Source organism: Mus musculus, chromosome 2, assembly GCF_000001635.26.
Source record: "Mus musculus strain C57BL/6J chromosome 2, GRCm38.p6 C57BL/6J".
Classification (NCBI taxonomy): Eukaryota; Metazoa; Chordata; class Mammalia; order Rodentia; family Muridae; genus Mus; species Mus musculus.
The window spans coordinates 101,876,590-101,901,875 of record NC_000068.7 but is presented as its reverse complement, the minus strand read 5'-3'; the positions used below and the strand labels follow the sequence as shown (position 1 = coordinate 101,901,875).

Here is a 25,286-nt window from a genome sequence, read left to right as displayed (position 1 = left end):
GAGGCACCCGAGAGAGATGTTCTGTGTGGCTAGACTCTCAGGAGTGCTTCACTGACTGTTAACGCTGGTTATCTGTGTCACATGACAGACAACAGCAGAGAGTTGTGAGGTCCATGAACCTTGTATCACCTCATACCATGCAGTTGTGAGCTTCACTTGGAATTAAGATGTTGGAGGTAGACAGGGCTGAAGACATAAACTCAAGCGAAAAGAACCACGACCAGCATCATGACTGTCAGAACCATCACCGTTATTTATTTCCAACCCTTTCTACTTTCTAGCCCGGGAATAGTGGCAAATGGTGTGTTCCAGTTTTCCGAACTGGAGCTGTGGCCCAGCAGGGCTGCAAGCTCAGAGAAGGGTCTGAGGGGACCGTGCTGCTATCTGTCTGCTGGCTTCTCTCTGCCGGGGAGCAGGCACTGCTGGCCTCACCCCTAATCCCCTCCATGTATTCCAGGGCTGGAAGTGAGCTCACCCGAGCTAATGCTGGAGGTAACCTCACTAGGTGAGTGCCACGGTGCCGGCCTGAGCTCTCCACAGCAGCACGCACAGGCGGCTGATAAAGAACACATTCCCTCGGGCTGCCACGGCTGGCGGTAGCTTAGCACCACACAGGGCCTTCTCAGAGATGGAGGCTTCTTCTCATCTTCAGGAAAAACAGGAGGAAGAAAAGAGAGGAACAATGGGCGTGGGCTTCCGTTCCTCTACTGAGCCTTCTGAGTAGCAGCAGCCCCTCCATCACACTGTCTGCCCACCGTCAGCCTCTGTGCGGACAACCACACCTTCGCAGGCCAATAGCTGGTTGCCTTATTTATTAGCTACAGCAGAAAGCTGGTCCCGAATGCGACCCAGCCCATCTAACATGGTGTCCAGCGTCTCTTTGCTCAGCTCCATGGTCACAGCCGAGATGGAGGGTTTCTCTCCACACAGACTAGGATCCTCCTGGATCTGCAAGAAGAACGTGGCCCAGAAAGTCAAAGCTGCCTGCCTTTGTTTCTTCCCGGAAGGGAACCCTTCCCAGCTGTATGGGCTCCTAAAGAGAAGTCGCTATTGAGTGCAACAGAGAACCCTGGCCTTCCCTTCCTTACAGCAGGTAGTGAAGGAGATGCTCCAAAGGCCCGAGTCACTTTCTTTTCACATGCTATGGGTGAGTGAGGCTCACTGGCCTCTCCGATACTGGGTCTCAGTACTCATGGGAGAAAACACTACCTGTTCACACCACACTTTGACAAGTGGGCTCTATGGCATGCATAAAGCAACTGGACAGAGATACAACTATTTAGTCTTAAATGAGGAAATGAAATGTTACTATAGTTTGAAAGGGACCTGTTAAAGATCCTTCTTCATCATCGACAGATGTTGAGTTGCTGGGTGCCTGGGGAAGTGGCTATAGCACTGCACCCTTCTAATTTTAACTACCCAAATCCTATTAAATGGGCACAGGCCCTTACGGAGTTCCAGAAAAGGACAATGAAGGGAAGACAATGAGACAGGGCATGTGACTATGGAAGTGCTGGCCACTCAGCTGCCAACAGTGGCTTGGGCTGTGCCACAGCAGGGATGGCCCAAGTCTACTGGACAGGAAGCTAGTGAGTGGCTGACTACCTGAGGAATCCCGAGGGCTGACGCGTACATGTGCAACCCTGCTGTTAAAGCCGGACACCTTCAGACGTCAGCACATCATCTAAAAATGACCTCTGCATCTGTCCTCCGAAACTTCTGCTTTTAACAACTATTTATGATGACCAATGGTCCTACAGGTGTAATCTGTGAAGGAGTACCACATTTGGGAGGGAGCATTATCATCCTTTTTACTTTGCTGGTGTTTTAGATGCCTGGGGAGGGGGAGGCCAACTCACTATCATCCCCTCTTGCCTCCTGAGGAGTGCGACACTGAGCATACCTTCATCTGGAGCAGGCAGGTGGGGACAGCCATGCGGCTGATGTTGTCAGAGGAGGTTTTGATGTCCACTCTCCAGTCCAGGTCCACCAGGCGTGGCAGAGAGACTGTGGAGGGGACAGCTTGGGTCAGAGGCTATATACTACCTGTCTCCCCAAGCTTTGATTTGATGACAGGTGGCTATAAGGAATGTGTACACACACAATACGTTTGACTGCAGGCAAGGCTCAGAAAGAGACAGGGAGGACCTGAGACCTACAAGTTGTGCCTTACACACGGCTTGGTGTCACCTGTCCTTAGCACCGACTCCCAGTGGGTGCATCTCCAGACACTGGCACTCTAGGAGTTGGGACAGAATGACAAGTGACACAAGGTAGAGATGCAGCCACGGCCTGAGTTGTAGAGGAAGGACAACTTCAACAATGGCGCTAGAATCTTTGTTTCCTAGAAGCAAGGCCCTTACTTGTCTAGCCCCGGAGCCTGCTTCCGCATCTGGAAGCCTGGACTGTAGGGTTGCTGGAAGGGCTGTCTGAGTCTACACTGACAGAGACCTCAGGCTCTGTGACTGGCTCAAAGTGAGTGCGAGGGCAGTCACTCGGCATGCTCTTACGCAACCACCTTTCCTCTTTGCAAATCAAACACACGTGTAATTCTCATTGTCCCACTGTTATTATTCATTGTATATGGTAGTGTATAACCTAAGGTCACCATTGTATGCATATATATTAAACATATTCCACCTGACACCCACTTCTTTTTCTCTCCTCCTCCCCTTCCTATTAGCCTACTCTGTTCCCATTTTATTTTTGTCTTAGTTGACATATACTTTAAGTACTTCACTTTCTACTCGGGTGTTTCTGCATTCTTTAGCAACCTGCTTCTATCATAACATCAATAGTAACAGTAGTAGTGGTGGTGGTGATAATACTAATGTGAAATTTAAAAGGTATAACCCAGAGTGGGGTTTGGGATTAGAATGGTTCTCTTTGATTTGCAGTTAAGTTCTTGGCTGGGGCACTCAGTGCTGGCACTGAGAAGCAGGGCAGGGGAGAGGGAGGTGCCTCAGTACTCACTCTGGTTTGCTTGGGCTTCAGCTCTCCAAGTCGATCTGTTTAGGAAGGAAAAATGGGGAAGAAACAATGAGGGTCCCCAGCTTGTGGCCCTCCCTTCAGAGGCAGTTTTTCATTGTTTTGCAAAGCTCGGTGATAGCAAGGCCCAAATACTGTTAGTTTTCATAGCTTAGGGAAACCAAACCAAACCAAATCAAATGAAAACAAAACAAAAACATAGACCAACATAAAAAGGCATAAAAGGGCAGTGGCCCTAAGACGGAGCCCAAGTTCAATCTGTGGGACCCATACGGTTAAAAAGGAGAGCTAAGTTCTGCAAGTTGCCCTCTGACCTCAGTGTCACCACAGCATGCCCTGCATACCTCCAAATAAATAAATGTAATAAAACAACCTTAAAGAAAAACAGAACGTGTAATGTGTTGTTATCTTCTTGTGCTACTGGTCTCAAAGACAAAACAGAAAAGGCCAGTTCACTCTCCCTTCCCTGAGGACCTACCGTGAGTCCCACATCTTATGCAAAACACGCCACACATGCCAGAGCAAGCAGCATCAGAGTAAGGTGCCAAGCAGTCAGAATAAATGTGGTCACGTGGGAGAGTTCTAAGTAAGCAACAAAGCCCTTGGTAAACAACTATCCCCAGTTCCCGCTGCTGGACCCCTTCGAGCTGTCAGCTACACAACAATCACTGCTACTTAAGACTCATGTGGAAAAGCATCTTCCCAGCTTAGAAGCCACAGACAATTCACAAAAGAAATAAAAGTGGCCAATAAGCACAGGAAAAAGACACTCAACATTTCTAATATCAAAAACTTAAAAGCTAAAAATAAGAAACCGTCTCCCATTCATAGAGCTGGGGAAAGTCAAGAAACCTCCCTGCTTCAAGGCCAGGCTTTGTGGCGCATGCCTGTAGTCACAGCAGCAGGCACAAGAGGCTCCACACACAGGGCTAACCTCGGCTACACTGGGAGACCTAGTCTCACACAAACAAATGGCCACCAAAAACATAAGTAACAACAACAACACCACCACCACGTTGGAACAATGTATTGCAGGCAACTTGACAATATAAGGCAAAACCCAGTATGTCCCAGTATGCACAGAGCCTTTAAGCCAGTAAGTGAATAACTGCATACATAACAAGTTTTTTTGGGGAGAAACTGCCAATATTTTAAATGGCTAACCTTAAGGAATTTTTAAAAATGACACTGAATTCCTCCATGGACTAGACTATATTTTACATTTAACTATTAAAAATAACCCTCAGGTCATTTACTGAAGTGTCACCAATATTAATAGTTTGCTGAAAATAAGTAAGCTCTGAAATGGCAAGGTCCTGTCTGCTAAAAACAAAACCGGAAGATCAGCTTCTCCGTATGTATGCAGAGAGAAGCAGCCCAGTTCTCCCCTTCAAGCCAGGAGTGGGAGCCCAGCACTTGGGAAGTGGCAGTAGAAGGACCACAAGTTCAATGTCATCCTTGGCCAAAAAGGGAGTTCAAGGCCAGTCTCAGCTACATGAGACTCTTCCTCAAATAACAGAAATAAGCAAAGGGATGAACAGCTTTCCATTAAGGCAATTAAGCTCTGGGTGTGGGGTTACAGGCTCTTATTTTCTTTCATCATTTATCATATTACAGTATGCACTTTCAAGCACAACACTTACATTTCTAGAACAGTAGTAACAAGAACTCTGAAAGTCTGAGGGACTCTCAACACACACGCACTTACATGTGCTCCACGATGATTTTTGTCAGCAGGTTTTTGAGGTTTTGGTGGAAATTTTCCGGAAAGAGAGCCAGAATCGCCTCAGCAGAGGACAGGTCACGGAAGGCCACCAGCCTGGTGAAGTGGTGCAGAGCCTGCAGCAGCTGTCAGACAGAGAGGGCAGCCCTGTAGCTGAAGGGTAGGAGCAGGAGGGTGCATGCAGAGGGGCAGGGGTGGAGCTCTGTACACTCACCCCAGGGGCACACTATCAGTCACATTAATGAGTTAACTGCAGTGTGGGGGCCTCCGTAACACATGCTGACACTCAGTATGACTCTGTTAGTTCACTGGTACTTTTAGAAGACAGAGGCAGCTGCCTGATGTAGGAAGCCATCAGCTTGTCAGAAACTTGTTAGTTGTGGGCAAAGGGATAATATCTTTTTGCCTTCTGTAGAAGAAATGTGACCTCCACTTAACTTTGTGATGCTGTTTCCCTGGTAACCTGAAAGAAGTGGAAATCCAGCTAGGTTACTAGGCAACCCTGCATTGGCCCAATGGACTAAGAAGACTGTGTAAACACTAAGGTGCACTTCCTTGAGTGAGGCTGCACCCTCCTTGCAAGACTCTGAACCCGTGCTTATTGAGTTGTTAGAGGAGACACTGGTTCCCCTGGAGAGAGAACTTCAATCTAGAGTGGAAGGCAGCTCGTGTCCCTATCCTTACGCTGTCACCTGGAAGATCAAAGAGAAACAGTTCCTGCTCAGTGTGCGACTCCCTCTGTGAAAGGGGAGTCTTGGACCCTGCCTGGCTATGTGTTTCCACCTTCTATCATCGCAGGCACTGCACATCAAACCCAGGGCTTCTGCACAGCGGCCAGCACTCTATCAGTGAGCTACACTCCCAGCAAACCATCCCATGTCCTTGTAGATCTGCAGCAGAATCTAACTTAGAGTTCACTTATGAAGTTAACCATGTTTAGCTGAACCCAAGAAAGCTCTCTGGAGGTGACTGTTTCTCCACTTTGCAGCTTTATCTGACAGCATGGACACTGTCTGCATCAATGGACACAGCCCAGAAGCAAAGAGAAGTGAAGCTTGCGGCCATTGGGGCCATTGGGGCCATTGGGGGTCAGCAGTGATCACCTCATCAACCTGCTTTGTAATGGGTTTGTCTCCATTCTCTACAGTTTCCCCTACTCTTTCCTGTTTTTCTAGAATCACCCAGCTGTACCCAAATCCTGGCTTCAGCATATATTTTAAGGGTATCCAAACTAAGTCTACAATCCTACTTCTGCTTTTTACTTTCCTATAGTTGATTTCTATGAAGAAAGCTCTAGATTAAAGAAAAATAATGACAGTAACAGCACCTCTGGATGAAGATACCTAGTCAAGCCAATGCACCCTGGACGGACAAACCATCACTGCCATGTAGCTTATCTTGAGACGCTCGGGCCTCCTCTTAGCTGCCTGATGAAAATCACATGAGCTGAGCAGAAGACATGCAGGGGCCGAGGGAAGTGGAGGCGTGGGGTGTAGGGAACACAGCATCCCTGGGGGAGCCTGATTGAGCCCAGCAGTGGGTACTCTCTAATGCCACTCAGGCCCCCGTGCCTCAGCATGATCTCCCACAAGGTCTGTCCTCAGCTGTCCAGCTGACAACTCATCAGCACCCGCAAGTCACACGCTGTGCACAACAATCACAAAAGGTCAGTTTTTGCACATTGCCTAGGCAATAAGTCTGAAATGAATGTGGCCTAACTGGCTATTTATCATAAGGAGGCTTATGTGTCATAAAGAAAGGCTTAAAGACAAAGGCCTTAGAGTTTGTTAATATTTTTAAAATCTGTCTGGTTTGCTACAGTGTCAACTGATGTGTTGGGAAGTCAAGAAAAAGGCTAATAAGTGGTAAGGGCTGTGGCTCAGGGCTCTTCTCAGCACACTTACTTGCGCTGCCTCCCCCTGGGGCACAGACAAGCTGGAGCACGTCTTATCTAGGAGGCTTTCTGAGTCAAGGCATGAACTGGAGAAGCTTTCTTGGCACAGTTGTCGGACAACATCTTTTGAGGAGGCCTAGGAGTTAATTTACAGATGGTAAACGCACAGTTACAGTCTGCAAACATTTGTGTTGGTTATTTTATGACACTTTGGAGAGTTTGATGCTAACAGCTCACAGGACACTTCTGTTTCTGGGAAGATAGATGCGCCTTTCCATATTCTTCCTGTTGAGATCAACTAACATCCCTGGGCACTTAGGGGAAACTAACTTAACTGTGCACGGGGCAGGAGAAGCCAGACCTGCTAGGATAAGGCCCAGGGAACAACGCGGGTGCTGAGGGTTTTGGTGCCTTGCTGATCCCAGACCTTGCCCTAGAGGGGCAGCTTCCTAAGACAGAAAACTTTCAACAATAACTACTCTACTTCAGCCAAAAACAACTGTCACGTAAGAAACTATGAACATACATCACCAGGACCAGCAACGGCCGAGAGGAAGCCTCGCTGTGATCAGCAAGTCCTGTGATGCTATAGCACAGCATCCCAAACAACTCTGCTAGAGTGGTATCCAGGAAGGACGAGGGGGGAGCTGGGATCTTCATTCCTACTGGCCTGTACTACTACTCTATGGGAGTCTGGACTTCTACTTCTAATGGAATTAATGAGGTAGAACTCTGTTTTCTCTTGCTGTGATAAAATACTGACCAAAACCAACTTGGGGAGGGAAAGGTTAATTTGGCTTACAGGTTATAGTCCACAATCAGGGGGAAGCCAAGGCAGGAACCTGGAGGAAGAAACTAGAGCACAGGCCACAGAGGAGCAATGATTGCTGACTTGCTCATCATGGCTTGCTCAGCCCGCTTTCTACTTTCTTATACAACTTCAAGACTACCTGCCCAGGGGCGGCACCAATCCCACATCAATCATTAATCAAGAAAATGTCCTACAGTCTTGCCTACAGGCCACCTGGATAGAGGCATTTTCTCAATCCAGGTTCAGTCTTTCTAGATGACTCTATTTAGTTTGTGCTTTTGTCAAGTTGACAACAGACACCCCGACTCTCTATTTAGCAGTGTTGGGAAAAGCCAGCTACAACAAGATTTAAGCACTATACACAGTCTCAGAACGTAACAGGAATATGTCCAGGTTCTAATAGAAATCTCCATGTGACCAGCAGCCAGGAAGGTCTTAAGAATAATGAAAAGGAGGAAAAGACGGATGCCACAGGAGGCTGAGGAAATAAGATTACAAGCTGCAGGTCAACTTGGGCGACACGATGTCTCAGAAGACAACATTAAAATGATCTGACCAATATTTTAATGCAGCTGTGATTGCAATATTCCAATAATTAAAAACATGCTGGAAACAAAAAAGCTGCCAAAAAAATAGAAAGCAATAATAATAAAATGGAAAGCACCAGAGACACAGCCCAAACACTCAGAAGACAAAGGCAGCAAAGAATCAAGAGATGGAAGGCAGCCGCAGTATGAAGTTACCCAGCTCGAGCAGAGGAAAAACGGGCTAAAACTAGTCAACTCGGCATGGAGGACCTGCAGGGCTCCACCAATGACCTAACAAGTGTACCACTGAAGTCAGGGAACAAGAAAGAAGTGGAAATAGCAGTTACACAGACAGACAGACAGACAGACAGACAGGCAGACAGATGATAGATAACATTTAAGAAAACTTTCTAAGTTTAACCACAGACTTAATGGTAAATATTTCAAGGACCTAAGTGAACCCTAGAGAGTATAATTTAACAACCTTATACTAAGACACACTAGAAATTAAACTTTTTAAAAATTGTAAGCCTTACAAGAAACACTCAGAGTAGCAATGGCTTTCATGTGGGAACACAGAGAGGCAGGAAAGCATAGGTCTCAGATGCAGAATGAACTGTCAACCTAGAACCCCAGCAAGTAAAATGTCTACCAGGAATGAAGGAAACCAAGCCAGCGTGTCAGACGATCTGCCGTGCAGGACGACTACGGCAAGGGTTTGACAGAAAAGGAATGGCCGAAGTATGGGGAGCCACAGCGACCTGACTGAAACCACCTCTGATCGTTACTGCATAGTGCCCTGAGCAACCCTGGCCTCTTCCCCCCAGATTTCTAGCATCCTAGGGACACACAGAACTGTTAGAGTGGTATGTGAGCTCCACAAGCTGATGCCGGCACCTCGAGCACCAACACATGCCTGGCACTTTTCTTTAGTCTTCTGCAACCTTCTGACGATGGTTTTATAGATTTTCAGTGCTTTTATAGATTTCCTACACCACAAAATAGAAAAGAACAGGTAAAGATGTAAAAAAAAAAAAAAAAAAAAAAACCAAAACATTTTCTGTATTACATTTGAAGGATAAAGTAAAAATTATAATACTGTTTGGTGGAGCTTTAAGTGTAATAGAAAAAATATTTAATATGAATGTGTTATAAGATTTCATCCTGAGATATAATGGTGACACCAACAGACTATGATAAACTATCTACACATAGTGTGACTGGAAAAGGCTCTATTAAAAAATGCATCAAGGGCTGGAGAGATGGCTCAGCAGTTGAGAGCACTGACTGCTCTTCCAGAGGTTCTGAGTTCAATTCCCAGCAACCGCATGGTGGCTCACAATCATCTGTAATGAGATCTGATGCCCTCTTCTGGTGTGTCTGAGGACAGCTACAGTGTACTCACATACATAAACTAAATAAATAATTCTTTAAAAACAAGTGCATCAGAACCCCAGATAATATAAAATTCTGTGTGCGCATGTGAACATGTATGTATGCATGTGTGTGAATGTGTCTGTGCATACATATGTGTATGTGGGTGTATATGTGTGTGTGCGCATGGGAATGTGTGTCTGTGTGTATATGTGTATAGGAGTGTACAGGTGTGTATGTGCCAATGTGTGTACAGGTGTGTAAGAGTATGTGTATGTGTGCATGTCCGCGTATGTGTTCATATGTGTGTGTTATATGTGTGTGCCACTATGTACAGAAGTGTGTGTGTCTGTGTGTGTGAGTGTGTGTACACAAGGATGTGCAGCGTCCTGCTTCATTACTCTCCTCCTTATTCCCTTCAGACAAGGTCTCTCACTGCAGCTGGAGCTAGGCTGGCAGCCAGAAGCCTCGAGACCTCCTGTCCCTGAACTCTACTGTGCTCTCATTACAGGAAGCTGTGTGACCATGTATAGCTTTTTTAAGTGAGTGCTGGAGATTCAAACTCTGGCTCTCATGCTTGCACGGCAAGCACTCTTACCCATTCAGCCATCTTCCTAGCCCTCAAAATAGAATTCTTTTAAAAATGTTCAAATAACCCATGAGAAAAGAGAAATGTAAAAAAGAAAAATAAAATAAAGAATGAGCAGAAAAAAAAGAACAGATTTAAGTCCTAGCATGGTAGTATTTATATTATCTGACTTCAATATTCTAATTAAAATAAGAAATTGGCAGAGTGGGTGAAAAATATTAAATGCTAAATACGAGGTTCTCCTTTCAAGTATATGGGCAGGCTACAGGTAGATGGATGGATGAAGAATGCCATTCAACATTAATCAAGGGAATGCAAGAATGGCCACACCGAAGCCAGATAAAGCATGCTCTGCAAGAAGGAAATTATCAGGACCATATTATAAAATGCTTCAAGATTCTGTCCACCATGAAGACATCCAGAGTGAGTATGAACCCAGCAAGAGGACTGCAAATCACAAGCAGTAACTGGAAGAACTGTAAGGAGAAGCAGGTGACTTCCCAAACACTACAGGCACAGCAACACCCCTCCTTCAGCAACCGATAGAACCAGCCAGATATGAAACAGGATACAGAAGAACTCAGCAACACCATCCATCATTCTAATTGACATCCGTGTAACGCTTCCCCAGTAAGAGGACAGGGGGTGAGTGAAACAAAGAGCTGGCAAGAATGATGAGCCAGACAGTGAAAGGCTAAGGGGAGCTACACACAAACCCGACGGCTCCCACAAATGGACCAATTACTCAAAAACACCATCACGGTGCCCTCATATGAAACAGATATGTGACAGCTGTCATGAGTCAGGAAATTGAATCCACAACGTTAACTCAGAAAAAGAAATCTCTAGACCAAGGCATTTTTCACTAAAGAATTCTAACAAACATCTCAAGATTAAAAATATCAATTCTATAAATCTCTTTTAGAGAACAGAGGAAAGGGGAACTGTTTCCAATGTATTTTATGGGTAAAATTACCTTAATATTCAAACCAGACAGTTTGGATATTACAGATCAGCATCTTCTCATAAAAACTGACACAGAAATACTCAGCAAAATATTAGCATATAGAAATGAACAACATATAAAGAATACATAAAAGGGATTATATACTATGGGCAGATGGGATTTACTCTGGGGATCTAAATCTGGCTAAATATTTGAAAATCTATATAACTCACAATCTTAACAGATCAAGGGAGGCTGGCACACATCTTAAAGCAAGAAAAATGCCTGATAAAATTAAACATTAGGATTTTTAAAACCTAAACAAACAAACAAACAAACAAACAAACAAACAATCCTCTCTCCTAGGGCGATGGTTTGTCAGGTAAAGAAAGGCAAGTGCTGCAAAGCCTGAGTCTGACTCTGAGGACGTACACGGTGGGAGGAGAGAACCAACCTCTGCAAGTTGGTTGCACACACACACACACACACACACACACACACACACACCAACCAAAAACCCCAAAACATTGCCAAAACCTAGTGTAAGTGAGTCTAACAAGTTTGGAGATATAAAATCAACACACAAAAGTCAGCTTTATTTCTATGCACAGGCACCCCTTAAAGTAGCATGGGATGTCTTCCTGCCTTTAAAATACCCTAATTAGCATTTGCAAGCAAAGAAGTGTGACCAAAGGGAATGCTGTAGGACACACTGCGACACACTGCAGCTCCACCACAAGATATTTCAGGTTCCAGGGGACATGAGCGGGATTGGGGTGCATGATGTGAGATCCACACACACACAAAACCAAGAAAATGGTTTTTAAAATACCCTAATTAGAGGGGCTGGAGAGATGGCTCAGTGGTTAAGAGCACTGACTGCTCTTCCAGAGGACCCAGATTCAATTCCCAGCACCCACATGGTGGCTCACAACTGTATGTAACTCCAAGATCTGACACTCTCACACAGACACGCAGGCAGGCTGAACGCCAATGTACATACAATAAAAAATAAATAATTACTTTTAAAATACCTTAATTAGAAAATACATATAGAAAAAAGAAAGAAAGAAAGAAAGAAAGAAAGAAAATACATATAGTCCACCTAACCTACGGAATACCGTGGTTTGGTGACTGTTCCTGGGTAGCACTGGTTTTCTACACTGAATGCTGCCTAGCTCCAGGGCGTGGAGGAACTGCTGCCTGGCATCGCCAGCATCTTCCGTACATGCTGCAGAGCAGGTGATCCAAATCCAATGCATCAGTCTGATCCAATGCTTCTACTGTCATACTGTTGTAAGGTAAAACAGTTACAAGTTGAACCAACTTAATCTGGGCTCTGTCTGTGCACGTAACGGACGTGTACACATAACTGAAAAGGGTCATTTGCAATTGGCCCGGGAATGAACCCTAGTACGTCTGGGCTATGACTACACATCGCAGACAAAAGATCACAGAGAAGATGAGATAAATATGGAGATACAGCAAGTTTATCTTCTGGGAGATTAATATCCCAATGAGAGCAGCTTCCCCCTAATTGACACATTTGTTCAACACAATTCCTATCAAAATCTAAGCGAGTTTGTGTTCGATATAGCCGACAAGATTTTAAAATGCGAGGCAGAGGCAGGCGGATTTCTGAGTTCGAGGCCAGCCTGGTCTACAAAGTGAGTTCCAGGACAGCCAGGGCTACACAGAGAAACCCTGTCTCTAAAAAACAAAAACAAAAAAAAACAAACAAACAAACAAAAAAAAAGGATTTTAAAATGCATAGTGAAAGGCAAAGGAGTAGAGCAGCTAGCAGTGCTTGCAAGCGTGCATGTGCCTGTCAGTGTGTTGGGAGATGCATGTGTGTACACACACGTGGAGGCGGAAGACGATCTCTCGTGGGTCCTCGGGCCCCATTCACTTTGCTCCTTAAAACAAGTTCTTTCACTGGTCTAGACCAGCCACACAGCCAAGGATGCCTAGCCTGCCCCAGCACACTAGGGTTACAAGTGCACACCATCATGTTGTCTTTTTCACTTGGGGTCCAGGTATCACACTCACATCTCACACTTGCATGACACCCGATTTACTGGCTGAGCTTCACCCCTAGCCAACGCAATCTGAGAAAGAACAATAAAGTAGGAGGGATTGGTCTAATGTCAAGATTTATTATACAGTTAGGACAATCAAGCCTGTGTTCACACAGAGGGATGAGGAGGCAAAACAGCGCAACAGAGACCCCAAAACAAACCAACACAAATACGTCCAAGGGATTCTTGAATTGCAAAAGCAATTCAGTGGAAGAAAAATCTTCTTTTTCACAAACAGACCTGAAACAATTTGACGTTAAACTAAGCACACTCAACCTATGTATCATATATTTTATACAAAATCGGCTCAGTGTGGATTACAGACTCAAATATAAAAGATAGATAGATAGATAGATAGATAGATAGATAGATAGATAGATAGGGCTGGGACACAGCTTAGTGGGTAAAGCACTTGCTCGATGACTTGATGGATCCCCAGAAGACACACAAAAGCTTAAGTAGGGCACATGCCTGAAGTCCTAAGGCCCCGTCTGAAAATAATAAGCAGAAAGAGAATTCTAAGAAGCTCACGGGCATAAGCCTGGTGCATGTTGCAGTAAAGGATGAGAAAACCTCCAGCAAGACTGAAGGCAGAACTGACACCGGAGCTTGTCCTCTGACCACATGTCCACACCCACAAACACAAATGTAGACACACACAGAGCCGAGAAACACTTATCAGAATGATTCAGATAGGATATACTGACAACCCCAAATGTTGATGCTGATACAAATATACGTGTAAAGTAGAGCAGGTACTCTGGAAAAGTTTGGAGATGTCTTTAAATCGTATAATTTCCAGATGGCCTAGGAACTTCATCTGTAAAGCTGAGTACTAGAAGTACTCTTTATGCCTTTTTCAACAGACCAATGAGCAAACAAATAGAATACACTACAGAATACTTCGAAGAAATAAAAAGGAAGCAATTGTGAATACCTATGATTTGTATGATTCTCTCTGGAGTAGTGGTCTCTCGGTCTTCCTAATGCTGCAACCCTTTAATACAGTCCCTCACGTTGTGGTGACCCCAACCATAACATTATTTTATTGCTATTTCATAGTTTATATCGTGATGTAAATATCTGCTATTCAGGAAAACTGATATGCAACCACAAAGGGGTTTCGATCTACAGCTTGAGAATTAGGCTTAGTGAGGAAAGCCAATCCACAAACATCATCTACACCAAGATTTACAAACGTTCTTGAAATGAAAACTAATGATACAAGAATGTTGAAGTGTCAAGGAATTCTGGAGGCCAACTGCAAGTGAGCTTGGCTGTAAGATGTCAACCCAGGGGTCTTACATAGATAGCTATGCCTTGGAGCTTTACTGGATCAATGTAAATACCCCAACTGTGATATTGTTCTGTAGATATCCAGGAAGTCACCATTAAGGAACATGGGACAAAAATCTCTCTGCATTATTTCCCACAACTACAGGAGATATTATAGTTAGCTTTTAATAAAGTGTATTTAAACAATAGAGCAGTGAAAATGAGCTATTGCTACAATCATGACTGGAAGCCAGATGTGAACACTGATATGAAGAAGTGTTCCATTTCTGTGGAGTTCAGAGACTGAGTAATAGTACATGGTGTCCGAAGCTATGCACTGTTGGGAAGGCAAGTGAAGTAAGTAACCAGGGAGGCACTGGGGGTACTGGTGTCTCAGTCTGTGGTCTGGTGTTGGCTACATGAGTGTGTAGTCATTAAGGGAATTACTAATGATTTCAGTATGCTATATGTTATTTTCCAAAACTTACCAAGGAAAAGAAAATGTCCCAAGACAAGCAAGCATGGAAAAGGAATGGCTTAAATCAACCACAAGGAAGAGAAAAAGCTGCTAAGGAGAACTCTTGGATCCTAGTCACAGCTCCACTATACTAAAGCCCTTCATAGCTATTTCTTCGGCACATACTGGGTGCCAGGTCTTGTTCTTGTTGGCATAGGCTTGTGAACAATGAAGTCAAAGTGCTCAGGAGTGGACTGAGCAAATGCACACTAGGAAGATGGATAACGGAAAGGGCATTATATGTGTGACTTATAATGACAGTGTCACGAGGATCATTTCTGATCTTCAACTGGATAAGAGAGAAGAAAGGAAAACAAGAAGAAACAGAAATCATGTTCCTCAGAAGAGAACACAAAGACATCCATGGTGTGTGCACACTAGTAATAAGTCCTAAGAGGGAATGCAAAGCCACCCTTCTAAGGAGTAACTCAAACTTTATGACGTCCCTAGAAGTACTAGGGTGACAAGAAGGAGAGAATTTCCCTGAGAGAGGCGTAAAGACTGGGATGAAATGGGAACTGGTGACTGTCACCCAAGTGCTCCAATCTATAAAACCACTCGTGGTCACTAATTCTTGGGTGTATTTACATCGACTATCTGATTTTTACTTCCACCTTAATATCTGGGCGTGATTAATTTTGTTGCTCCTGTTTAAAAGCTCAGAAAGGCTGAACGATTTTCTCAGGGTCACACAAAGAAGCACTGACGCGCGGCGGGTAGGGTGGGAGTGGGACAATGCTCCAAGTCAGGGCCGGTTTATTCCCAATTCTTGCTTTGCACCAAGTCCCAGACCCTAAGACGGTGGCCGCACGCGTCCCCACCCCTTCAAGATACCTTCAGTAGGCTCTGGAGCGCCACGAAATGCTCTGCTGTCAAGGCCGCCATCTTTCTGGAGTCACGTGACAGCCGGAGCAAGCGGAGCGTGCCTCGTGACCCCTCGCAGGACATGCTGGGAGTTGTAGTTCTTCACCGTGGCTGGCGGGAACGGCGTGCAAAGAACCAGGAAGTCTTCCTCCTGTATGACTAAGCTCAAAGACCAGAGGGCTGAGATACTGAGAGAACTCGGATATAGAATGATTTCCAGGGAACAACTGGCTGGACATCCTAGGTCAGGGAAACTGGTTTTGCCTTTGCCCCTCTGGGTAGGCTGGCTGATCTGGTGAATGCACCTGCAGACTTGGCAGACACCTTGGCAACTTAGATGCCCAGAAGAGATCGGCCTACTCACCATCTGGATTTAAATGAAGCTTTGCCTATTTGAATTCTTGGAATTCACACACACACACACACACACACACACACACACGCTCACATGCCTGCAGTACTCCCTAAAAACAAAACAAAACAAAAAAAACAAAAAACAAAAAACAACGCTTCAAGGCATATAGTTTCTTCTCTGTTTGTGGAGAGATAGGAGCCTTTGTAACTAGCCTTATCCAGACAGTCAAGCTAAGTCACTTAGGGTTCTTAGTAACTTTCCTGTGGTCCAAGAAGAGGTCTGGTTTGAAGGGCAGCTGATTAGGAAAGGGGTTAGAAAGGAAGAAGGCGTGTGAAGATATTGACTATCTTAGCTCTGTGCACCTCCGGCACGGTCTCTTCTGTCTGCATTCTTTCCCTTAAAACTGAGTGTTGAGGGTCATGCAGCAAGACCTGCCAACACCTTCCTCAGAGGCAGACCCTCCAGTCTTCAGAGAGTCTGAAAGTGGCAGTCGCTGGGTCAAAGGCTTAACTACAACCTTGCTATGGGTTGAGTCTGAAATCTGTTTTGCAGGTTCATCCTGTGGTCACTTGGACCCTAGCTTTGTGGGACTGCTGAATGTTAGAACCCTTAGGATCTGGGACCTTGCTAGTGAAGGTCTCTAGTGGCAGGCCTTTGGGGGTTATGCTGCTTCTGGTTCTGGCCTGATTGCATGGTGTCTTGTCTGCTGCTGTGTAAGAAGTCTTGGCTGTACATTATTGCCACCCTGCTCTGCCATGTTGGACTACAACTTCTGAAACCATGAACCAGAATAAATCTTCCTCCTCTAAGTTGTTTCCATCTAGTTCCTGTCACAGTGACACACCAGTAACCAATGCACTTGAGAAATTGAAAGCATAACAACTCAACTGAGCCATCCCAGGCTTTCTGGCTTTGAAATATTGTATAAGTCTTTAGGTGTAGCCTTTCCATGTCTTGATTCAAAGTGGCTGCAGGCTGTGAGCTTCCAGAATGAGGTACTAACTACTGTTTGCCAGCTACTAGGGAAAGCTGACATCCAGATGGGGCAATGATGACAGCCAAAGCAGCCATTTCCCCTGGCACTTGCCCTCTTTGCTGGGTACTGTATCTACTTCAACTGCAAGATGGGGAGTGACTCCAACTTCAAGAACAGGCTTCCAGAACTAAGAAAGAAACAGAAACCTGTGAAGGAAGGATCTGGCTTCCCAAGCTACCTGACTTTAAAGATGTCATTCTTCCTTGAATAAACCCAGCCTGGTGGAGGGTTACCAGTGGATAACAGTTACCAGGGATTCAGGGAATGTGCTAAGAGTATAGACCAATCTGATGCATCCTGTTGTCTGGGAGCAGCTTCAGCAGCTGCTGCAAATGCTACCTCAGACTCCACCACCAGTGTTCCAGATGCTGCTAACCAAACTTATAACCATTAGTCAGAGAACTGTAAGTGCTCAGAACTTGGCAGGAGACGATGTGAAGCGTGCCAGATATCAGCCTGATAAAAAGGTCAAGTAAAAAGCTTCCAAAAATTCTAAACTTGGAAGCTGAGCAGCTGTGTAGGAATAAGGGCAGACATGTTTGTTATAGACTGACCAACACTGAAATCTACCAAATTAAAGTTTACTTTGAATGGATTAATTTGCTTTGTTTGTTTATTTATTTATTTATTTTAGTTCCAGTGAAAAGTGCATCTTGACAGAGTATTTTCCTTCATAGATACACTTAAGTTATCAAACTATCACAGATGTCAATTATTTCTTAAGACATGCAATCAACATGTCAGTGCAGCAGAGCACATTCCTTCTAGCTTCATCGCTGTCGCTGTGATAATTTTACCCCAACAGAAAACAATACGGGAGGAGAGGGTTCCAAATATCAGCCCATCCTTGAGGCAGGAGCTGGAGACTGTGCTCACACCAAAGGCACAGTCAGGAGCAGGGAGAAAACCAAATGCACACATTGCTGCTTGCTTGCTGCTTACGCTCAGCTAGCCTTCTTCACTCTTACACAGAGCAGCACCCAGCCGAGGAAGTGGTGCGCCTCACATTCAGAGTGGGCCTTTCCAACTCAATCAACAGCCAAGACAATTCCCTAGATACACACACACACACACACACACACACACACACACACACACACACACACACACACACACGGGCTCACCCAACCCAGGTAATCCCGCCACCGAGACTCCCTTCTCAGATGGTTTTAGATTGCAGCACCTTGACATCTAAAAACCAACCATGAACCAGCACAAATACTTAGGTTTGAAAACTCCCACTGATCAGTTTCAAAAAACTGGGGCGGGGGTGCACAGGAAGTGTGGAAGTTAACCATAAAATACTTCAAGTCGGAAAATTGGATAGGAGCTTGCTGGTGTCCCTGAAAACCAAGCACTGAAGGTCGTGAAAAGATTACTACAGTTCTTTTGGTGTTCAGGGAAGGGGAGAAGGACACTGGGGATTTAGCATGCATTGAAAATGACTTGGAAGCAGTACATCCCTTTTGGGGTGATGACCCATGCTTCCCCCTATAGAAACCATGAACTGAATGTGCTGAGTCTTGTCCACACCCTGAATAGCCTGGTTGCTAAGATTCGGTAAGTTCAGAGCACATCAAATCAAGAAAGGCAGCATGGCCTCATTTCTCATCCTGTCCCCAAGAGTAACAGAAGCAGCTGGTAACACAACAGCATTGTCCCTGTATTTGTACACAGGCCCCCCTTTGTTTCTTTCATGCACACAGAGCAGAGGCTGTGACAATAGCCTTGAATGGCACTGTATCCTCCTGTCTCCAGTGTTACACTTGTTTCTCAGCTCTGGGATTGGCAAAACAATGATTTCCTGCTGATGGGGGCGGCCTTTCAGATGCTGTTTTCTTTTCCATCCATCTTCAGGGTCAGTGAGTGGTGAGTGGGGCCTAGAGTCCTCGGGGCTGTCAACATGGCATCACCTCGGGAGACTGGAAGGACAGGATACCTCATCCCTCCTGGGAAAGGTAGGAGCCGAGTTGGAAGAAGGAACAAGACAGGTAACCTGGACAGAGACTGAGAGCTTAGGGTGGAGACACTACAGGAAATGTCCAAGGAGGATGGGATTCTGGGTTCAAGACACCCTATTTACTTGAGAAACACCTCCTGCTCACACAGGGAAAGGCAAGTGTGCTCAATTTTGACAGACTGCCAAAAGAAAAGCAGAGGCAGCCTGCTATGTCCATGGGCTGCACATCTAAGAGTGTAACCAACATGGGATAAAAAGATATTATTTAAATTCCATTTAACCTGAGCATACACAGACATTTGTCCTTGTCCTTGTTTCTTAAACAAAGAATAATAAAGTTACAGAATCTCTATGTTGTACGTGGCAGTGGTGGTAATCTACGATGACTTAAAGCGTATGGGAAGGTGTGCATAGTTTACTGAAAAGGGTTGTATCACTTTAAAAAATAAGGGCTTTGTGCATTCTCCGATTCTGATGTACCCAGGGATCCTGAATCCAACCCTCTGCTAATGGTAAGGGAGCTGTGCCTTTTAAAACACATTTTAAAGATTTATTCCTTTCATATTGTGTGTGAAGGTGTTTTTCCCTGTTGTATGGCATGTTCTACCTGGTGGCAACATTCTCTCCAAACTGAAACATATGCCCCAAAAGGGGGAGAGGGGACGCCCAAGCCTCAAGTGGCAAACAACCTGTTAGGGTATCTAGGAAGCATGGAACCTGGGAAGATTCTGGAGATCTTTTACCAACAGTTTACAGGAAGGAGGAAACCACAGATGCCTCTGTGACCTCCCAGGAACCAGAATCTTCAGGGACATGCAGATTTATTGAAGCAACCTTTTCTAAATGGCAGTGGTTATTATTAAGCTCTTACTATATGCACTGTATACCTATAGTCATTACTGTATTATTTCACAATGTTAACGGCAGTCAAAGCAAACATGTAGACAGTGATGTTTCCCATTCTTGCATAACTCAAACCCAGGAAGTCTGGGTTTAGAATCTGTTCTCCATCAGCAGTTCCTCGTGCTACCAATAGACTGAGGTCATCATCGCTTTCCCTCTAAGAAGTCTTGTGATATAATGCGTTGCCCCGGGTTAGATATTGTAAGTGGTTTTACATCTATTTCTTCATCTATTCTAGATGATAACCTAGTCAAGGGTATACTTTATTTACCCCCAATTTAATAGATGCGGAGATCAGAGGCACAGAGAAGTGAAACCATTCACCTAGGGTCACATGGCCGTTAAACAAGGAAGCCAGACTTGGACTCAGTTCTCACTGGAGCCTGATGTGAATTTGAGGCTTGCCCAGCTTGCTTCCTGCATGGTCCTTAGTGTTGGTCTATGAACTGGTTGGTGTATGTAGAAAGTAGCGTTTACGCCTTGGCTTTATAGAATTTCTGCACCCAAAATGAAAGTTGGAGAAGGCAAGAACTGTTAGTGACTGGTCTGCTGCCATCAACATTGTCTTGCCTGAGGAAGATGGGATTCCTCCGTGGTGACAGGGAGGGAATTTTGAATGGTAATGACTACTCAGTGCTTGCTTGGCTATAGATGGACCAAGGAGCCATATGTAGACATTAGACAATAACTTCTCTTATGTATTAAACAAACAGGACTTGTGGCGTATATTCATTAAGCCAACTATATCTGCTTAGCACTCTATTTTTTGTAGGGCCTCACTCTTGTCCTAGACTGAAAGCTAAAGCACATCTGTAATTCTCCTGGATAACCTTCAAGAACCAAATGTTTCCTAGTTACTTATACTTTTAACATTGTGTCAACTAAAAAACTGATACCCCCAGTTCTGTGGGGATGCCAGACTTCCAACACCATCTGGGGTGGAAATCTCCCTACAGCCTCCTTCGGTGAAATCAATGGGATGCTTTTAGCTGACTCCTGGGAGGGTAGAGGGAAAGCAGAAACACTACTAAGTTTCCACTTGGAACATACTATTGTGTGTTAGTTAACTTTCTATCACTTTTTGCAAAATTTCTGAAGCAATCAACATTTAAGGGACAAAGTTTCATTTTGGTTCATACTTTCATGTCTTCATCATTGCGGAATCACATGCTGGAAGAAATCTGTTCACGTCACAGGAGCTGGAGAACAAGGAGAAGAGATATTTATTTGGGGGTTCCCTGGAAGAAAATAACCAAGGGCTTATGCATGCAAGTGCACATGTCTTTGTGGGGTGTGTCTGTGTGTGTGTGTCTGTGTGTGTGTGTCTGTGTGTGTGTGTGTGTGTGTTTGTCTGTGTGTGTCTCTGTGTGTGTGTGTCTGTCTCTGTGTGTGTGTATACAGAATATATGTGTATTCAGAATTTGTTAAGTCAGCTTGAAAATAGTAATGACCACCAAATCACCCTTGAATCACTGAAAACCCAATAGTTGTCAGGTCCTTGGTGTATAACTTGACATGACCACTCTATGGTATGGTTAAAGGGAAGATTTTTATTGTAGACATGAGAGAGAGAGAGAGAGAGAGAGAGAGAGAGAGAGAGAGAGAGAGAGAGAGAGAGAGAGAGAGAGAGAGGAGAGAGGAGAGAGAGAGAAGAGGAGAGAGAGAGGAGAGAGAGAGGAGAGGAGAGAGAGGAGAGAGAGAGGAGAAAGAGGAGAGAGAGGGGGAGGGGGGAGAGAGAGAGGAAGAAGAAGAAGAAGAGGAGGAGGAGGAGAGAGAGAAGAGGAGAAAAAGAGAAGAGGAGAGAGAGAGAAGAGGAGAGAGAGAAGAGGAGAGAGAGAAAGGAGAGAGAGAGAGAGAGAGAGGAGAGAGAGAGGGGAGAGAGAGAGAGAGAACGAGAGAACTTTAGTTATGAAGTAGCAACCAAAACCATTATGGTTTAGGGGTTACCACACATGAGAAACTGTATTAAAGGGTTGCAGCACTGGAAAGGTTCAGAACCATTGATCTACTACTAAGGACCTTGTAATTTAACATAAGGGGGAGAGGGGGAGAGGGAGAGTGTGGGAGAGCTGAGAGAGACTGAGCAAGGAAGACATAAAGAACTGCGGGGGGGGGGAACAGAGAGCTTATTTTGATAGGAGGGTTACAAGGAGAATGAGGAGCTGTGGGGACTGACACCCATGAGCTGGAGAAGTTTAGGCCTGGGGAGGAGGTGAGAAGAGCTAGTGTGCTAGCTATGGACTCTGAAAGGTGTAATAAGTACTTGTGATACTGAGGGAACCTGAGGCCAGCATGTGCCTTGGTATGCTATCAGGTACCACAGAGTGTCATTTGTCCCTTCCACCACTGATAGGGAAATGGCTTCTTTTGGTATCGGGGGAATCAGCTTCACAAATCTGATTCTAAAGAATGAGAAATCCTGGCTTTTGTCTAACTTCCAGAATCTGGGGAAATGGAGCAGACACTTGAGATGGGTGCCTCAACAGTCCAGTCATCCCACAACCGCTGTCTCTTATTCCATATGGTAGGTGCCTCAGTAGTTCTAATCTGGTGCTGGAAGTTGGGAAGTTCCATCTGGGCCCTATGCCAGGCTGCTTCTGGACAAATCAACCCGAGGCTAGAGGCAAGGTTAATCTAGCAAAAGGCAAGTCAACATTCCTCCTGAAATACCTTTTTATCTGGGCTGCTACCACCATCAGGCTCAGTCAAGGCTATCAGGATAGTTCTTTAAGTGAGACTCCTTGCTTTAGGTGGTTCTAAGGTGTGGTGCTTTGACATTAAAACCATCCATAATAAGAGAGGGAGACGCTAAGGTCCAGAATGCCCATTGAGGGAACCATTCTGAAGACCCAGTTTCCTCAAAAGGTTCAACATCTCAAACCCTCCATCCCAATTCCAATACCACCTCAGGCTGGTGACTAAGCCTCCCATATATGGTCTTTAGAGGACAGTTAAGCTCTAGACAGTGGCACTGGCTGGACTGTAGGCTTTATTTCTTGTCACAACTGTGGGCATTTCAGAGAGTTTTCCACCTTCGTGAACTCTGAGGATCTCTAAACCCTCCAGGAAGTGGCTGCCTAGATCTTCCTCTTCTCTTCAGCATCAGGAGGTTCTGCCATAAACACTCCACAGCATGGGGCTTTAGAGACTAGAAGTTCAAGACCAAGGGGTAAGCTTGGGGACCACGGCTGCTCTCCCCGCCTTGCAGATGCCTACCTTCCTGCTGTATTCTCCTTTTGCCTTTCTTCTGTGTGTGCGTATCCCTGATGCACACTGGTATAGTATCTACTCCAGCAGTTCTCAACCTGTGGGTCGCAACACTCCTGGGGGGGTGGGGTCAAATGACCTTTTTTCAGGCGTCATAAGACCACTGGAAAACAGATATTTACATTACTATTCATATAGCAGCAAAATTATAGTTATGAAGTAGCAACCAAAAAAGTCAATGGTTCGTGGGCCACCACAACATGAGGAATTGTATTAAAGGGTTGCAGCATTGGAGAAGTTTAGAACCATTGATCTACTAGTAAGGACCTTGTAGTTTAACATAATCAACTTTTTAAGTATTGATTTAGGATGTGTGTTCCATGTGCGCTACAGTGCATGTGTGGAGGCCAGCAGACAACTTGTGAAAGTCAGTTTTCTTCTTTCACTGGGTGGGTTCCTAGGATAAGAGTCAGGTCATCAGGACTGGCAGGAGTATGATTGCCCACTGAGCTATCCTTTTGGCACACAATCAGCTTTTTAGAAGTCCTCTTTCGGGCTGGAGAGATGGCTCAGCGGTTAAGAGCACCGACTGCTCTTCTAGAGGTCCTGAGTTCAATTCCTAGCAATCACATGGTGGCTCACAACCTTCTGTAAATGGGATCTGATACCCTCTTCTGGTGTGTCTGAAGACAGCTACAGTGGACTCATACATAAAATAAGTAAATAAATTAAGAAATATATTTTTAAAAAGAAGTCCTGTTTCCATATACAGCCATATCCTGAGGCACTGGGGACAGAGACTTCAGCTTGTGAAGTTGGAAGACATACATTCATCATCTAGCAGATAGAAGAGTTTCTACTATGCTCAAAGCACTTGAGAGCGATGATTGCTGTGAATTGAAGGCCAGCCTGTCTCAGGCAAATAAACAAGAAACTACAGAGTCCACAGGTTACCCATGGCATATCTCAGACTTATGGAAAGATAATTATAATTTACCCTAGCAAGCCCCAATCTGACTGCTCCCCATTATTCTGGTTGTTTGCCTTCTCTCTGGGCTTCCCTGACTTGGGGTTTCTAAAGCACGTGGTAACGTCGTGGGTCCTGGGCCACTGTGCTCCTCTGGAGCCACTCTCTGGGAGCAAAGAAAAGAGTGAACAGTGGAGCTGGAGCGTATTCATTGCTTTCTCCCAGACTCCTCCTGTTCTCTCTAGCAGTTCCCTTGTCCAGCGTCCCCCGTGTGCTGGAGGTCATAAGAGAAAGAGGAGACAAGTTCCATGCCTTTGCTGTCCTTCCTCCTGCACCCCGGCATGGCATCACAGCTTGCTTTGGAATGTGCTGGCTATTCAGTTCAAACTGAGACCAAAATAGCTTTTACATCCTGCTACCCAAACAACACCTCATTTTGCTTTCACAAAGAACCCTAGGATATTATTATCCACAGATGGGAGAAGCACCTGGAGCTAGGAAAGGTTAAAGAATTCACCCAAGAAGGGGTGTTCTGCTAAGTGGAGGAGGGAAGTGAAGAGTCCAGATTTAGCTCCCATCCATCTACCCTTCTCTGGGCTGTCAGCATCTGGGAGTCTTGAAGCCTTTTTTTTTTGTGTGCCTGTCACAGTTACAGGTGCAGTGCATAAACGTCCTCCTTTGCTGAACATTCTAAAAGGTAAAGGTCACTACTGCCTGTGATGTAGGGCTGGTGACAGTCATGACAGGTGCATCAAGAGCATCTTTGGGCACAATAAGAGACGAGTTTCTTGTTCCAAGGAGATGTCTTTGATTTTTGAAAACTCTTTTCTTCTCGACACAGTGTAAGTTAAAAGGTGGGATAATGAACAGGAGTGGAGTGCCTCTTTGTAGAAGCATGTAAAAGCAGTGGCATTTACTCAGAACCCTAAAGGGGCAGAGGGGCCATGTTATCCCAGGGTTTCTTAGAAGGTTATTACCTAGACACCTTCAAAACATGAGACTCTTTACTTAAAAATGATACTTTAAAAAACAAACAAAGGAACAAAAACAATGAACAAAAATTCTGTCATTTTAAAAATTAAAAGACTCTTCCATAGGGATCTCTGACCTCTGTCTAATGCTTGGCTGTGGGTATCTGCATCTGTCTCAGTCAGCTGCTGAGTGCTACCTCTCAGGACAACCACATTAGGCTCCTGTCTGAAAGCACAACATAGCATCACTAATAGTGTCAGGGGTTTGCGCTTGCCCATGGGATGGATCCCAAGTTGGGCC

At 45.0% G+C, this 25,286-nt stretch overlaps 2 protein-coding genes across 3 annotated transcripts in view; one reads left to right on the top strand and one right to left on the bottom strand.

Moving 5' to 3' along the window:
• Positions 1-236: 236 nt before the first annotated feature.
• Positions 237-15,614, bottom strand: Commd9 (COMM domain containing 9). Its single transcript, NM_029635.3, has 6 exons — positions 15,557-15,614; positions 6,616-6,741; positions 4,697-4,836; positions 2,974-3,008; positions 1,904-2,007; positions 237-948 (listed from the first exon to the last, which is right to left on the bottom strand). Exons 1-6 carry the CDS (start codon positions 15,605-15,607, stop codon positions 808-810), a joined length of 597 nt encoding a protein of 198 aa, NP_083911.1. The 5' UTR covers positions 15,608-15,614; the 3' UTR covers positions 237-807.
• Positions 15,615-18,823: 3,209 nt separating this feature from the next.
• Prr5l (proline rich 5 like) overlaps positions 18,824-25,286 on the top strand; it is a 169,943-nt gene continuing 163,480 nt past the window's right edge. The window contains exon 1 of one of the 2 annotated variants that reach the window (XM_017319279.2): positions 18,824-18,935. The gene's annotated coding sequence lies outside the window, so the exon portion shown is untranslated. The remainder of the gene's footprint in view (positions 18,936-25,286) is intronic. The other variant, NM_001355625.1, reaches the window with a different exon arrangement.

Coding starts and splice junctions, on each gene's coding strand:
- Commd9 (NM_029635.3), bottom strand. CDS start 15,607: ATGGCGGCCTTGACAGCAGAGCATTTCGTGGCGCTCCAGAGCCTACTG. Junction 4,837..6,615: donor CCCAGGGGGAGGCAGCGCAA/GTAAGTGTGCTG, acceptor TCTGTCTGACAG/CTGCTGCAGGCTCTGCACCA. Junction 3,009..4,696: donor AAAATCATCGTGGAGCACAT/GTAAGTGCGTGT, acceptor CTTCCTAAACAG/ATCGACTTGGAGAGCTGAAG.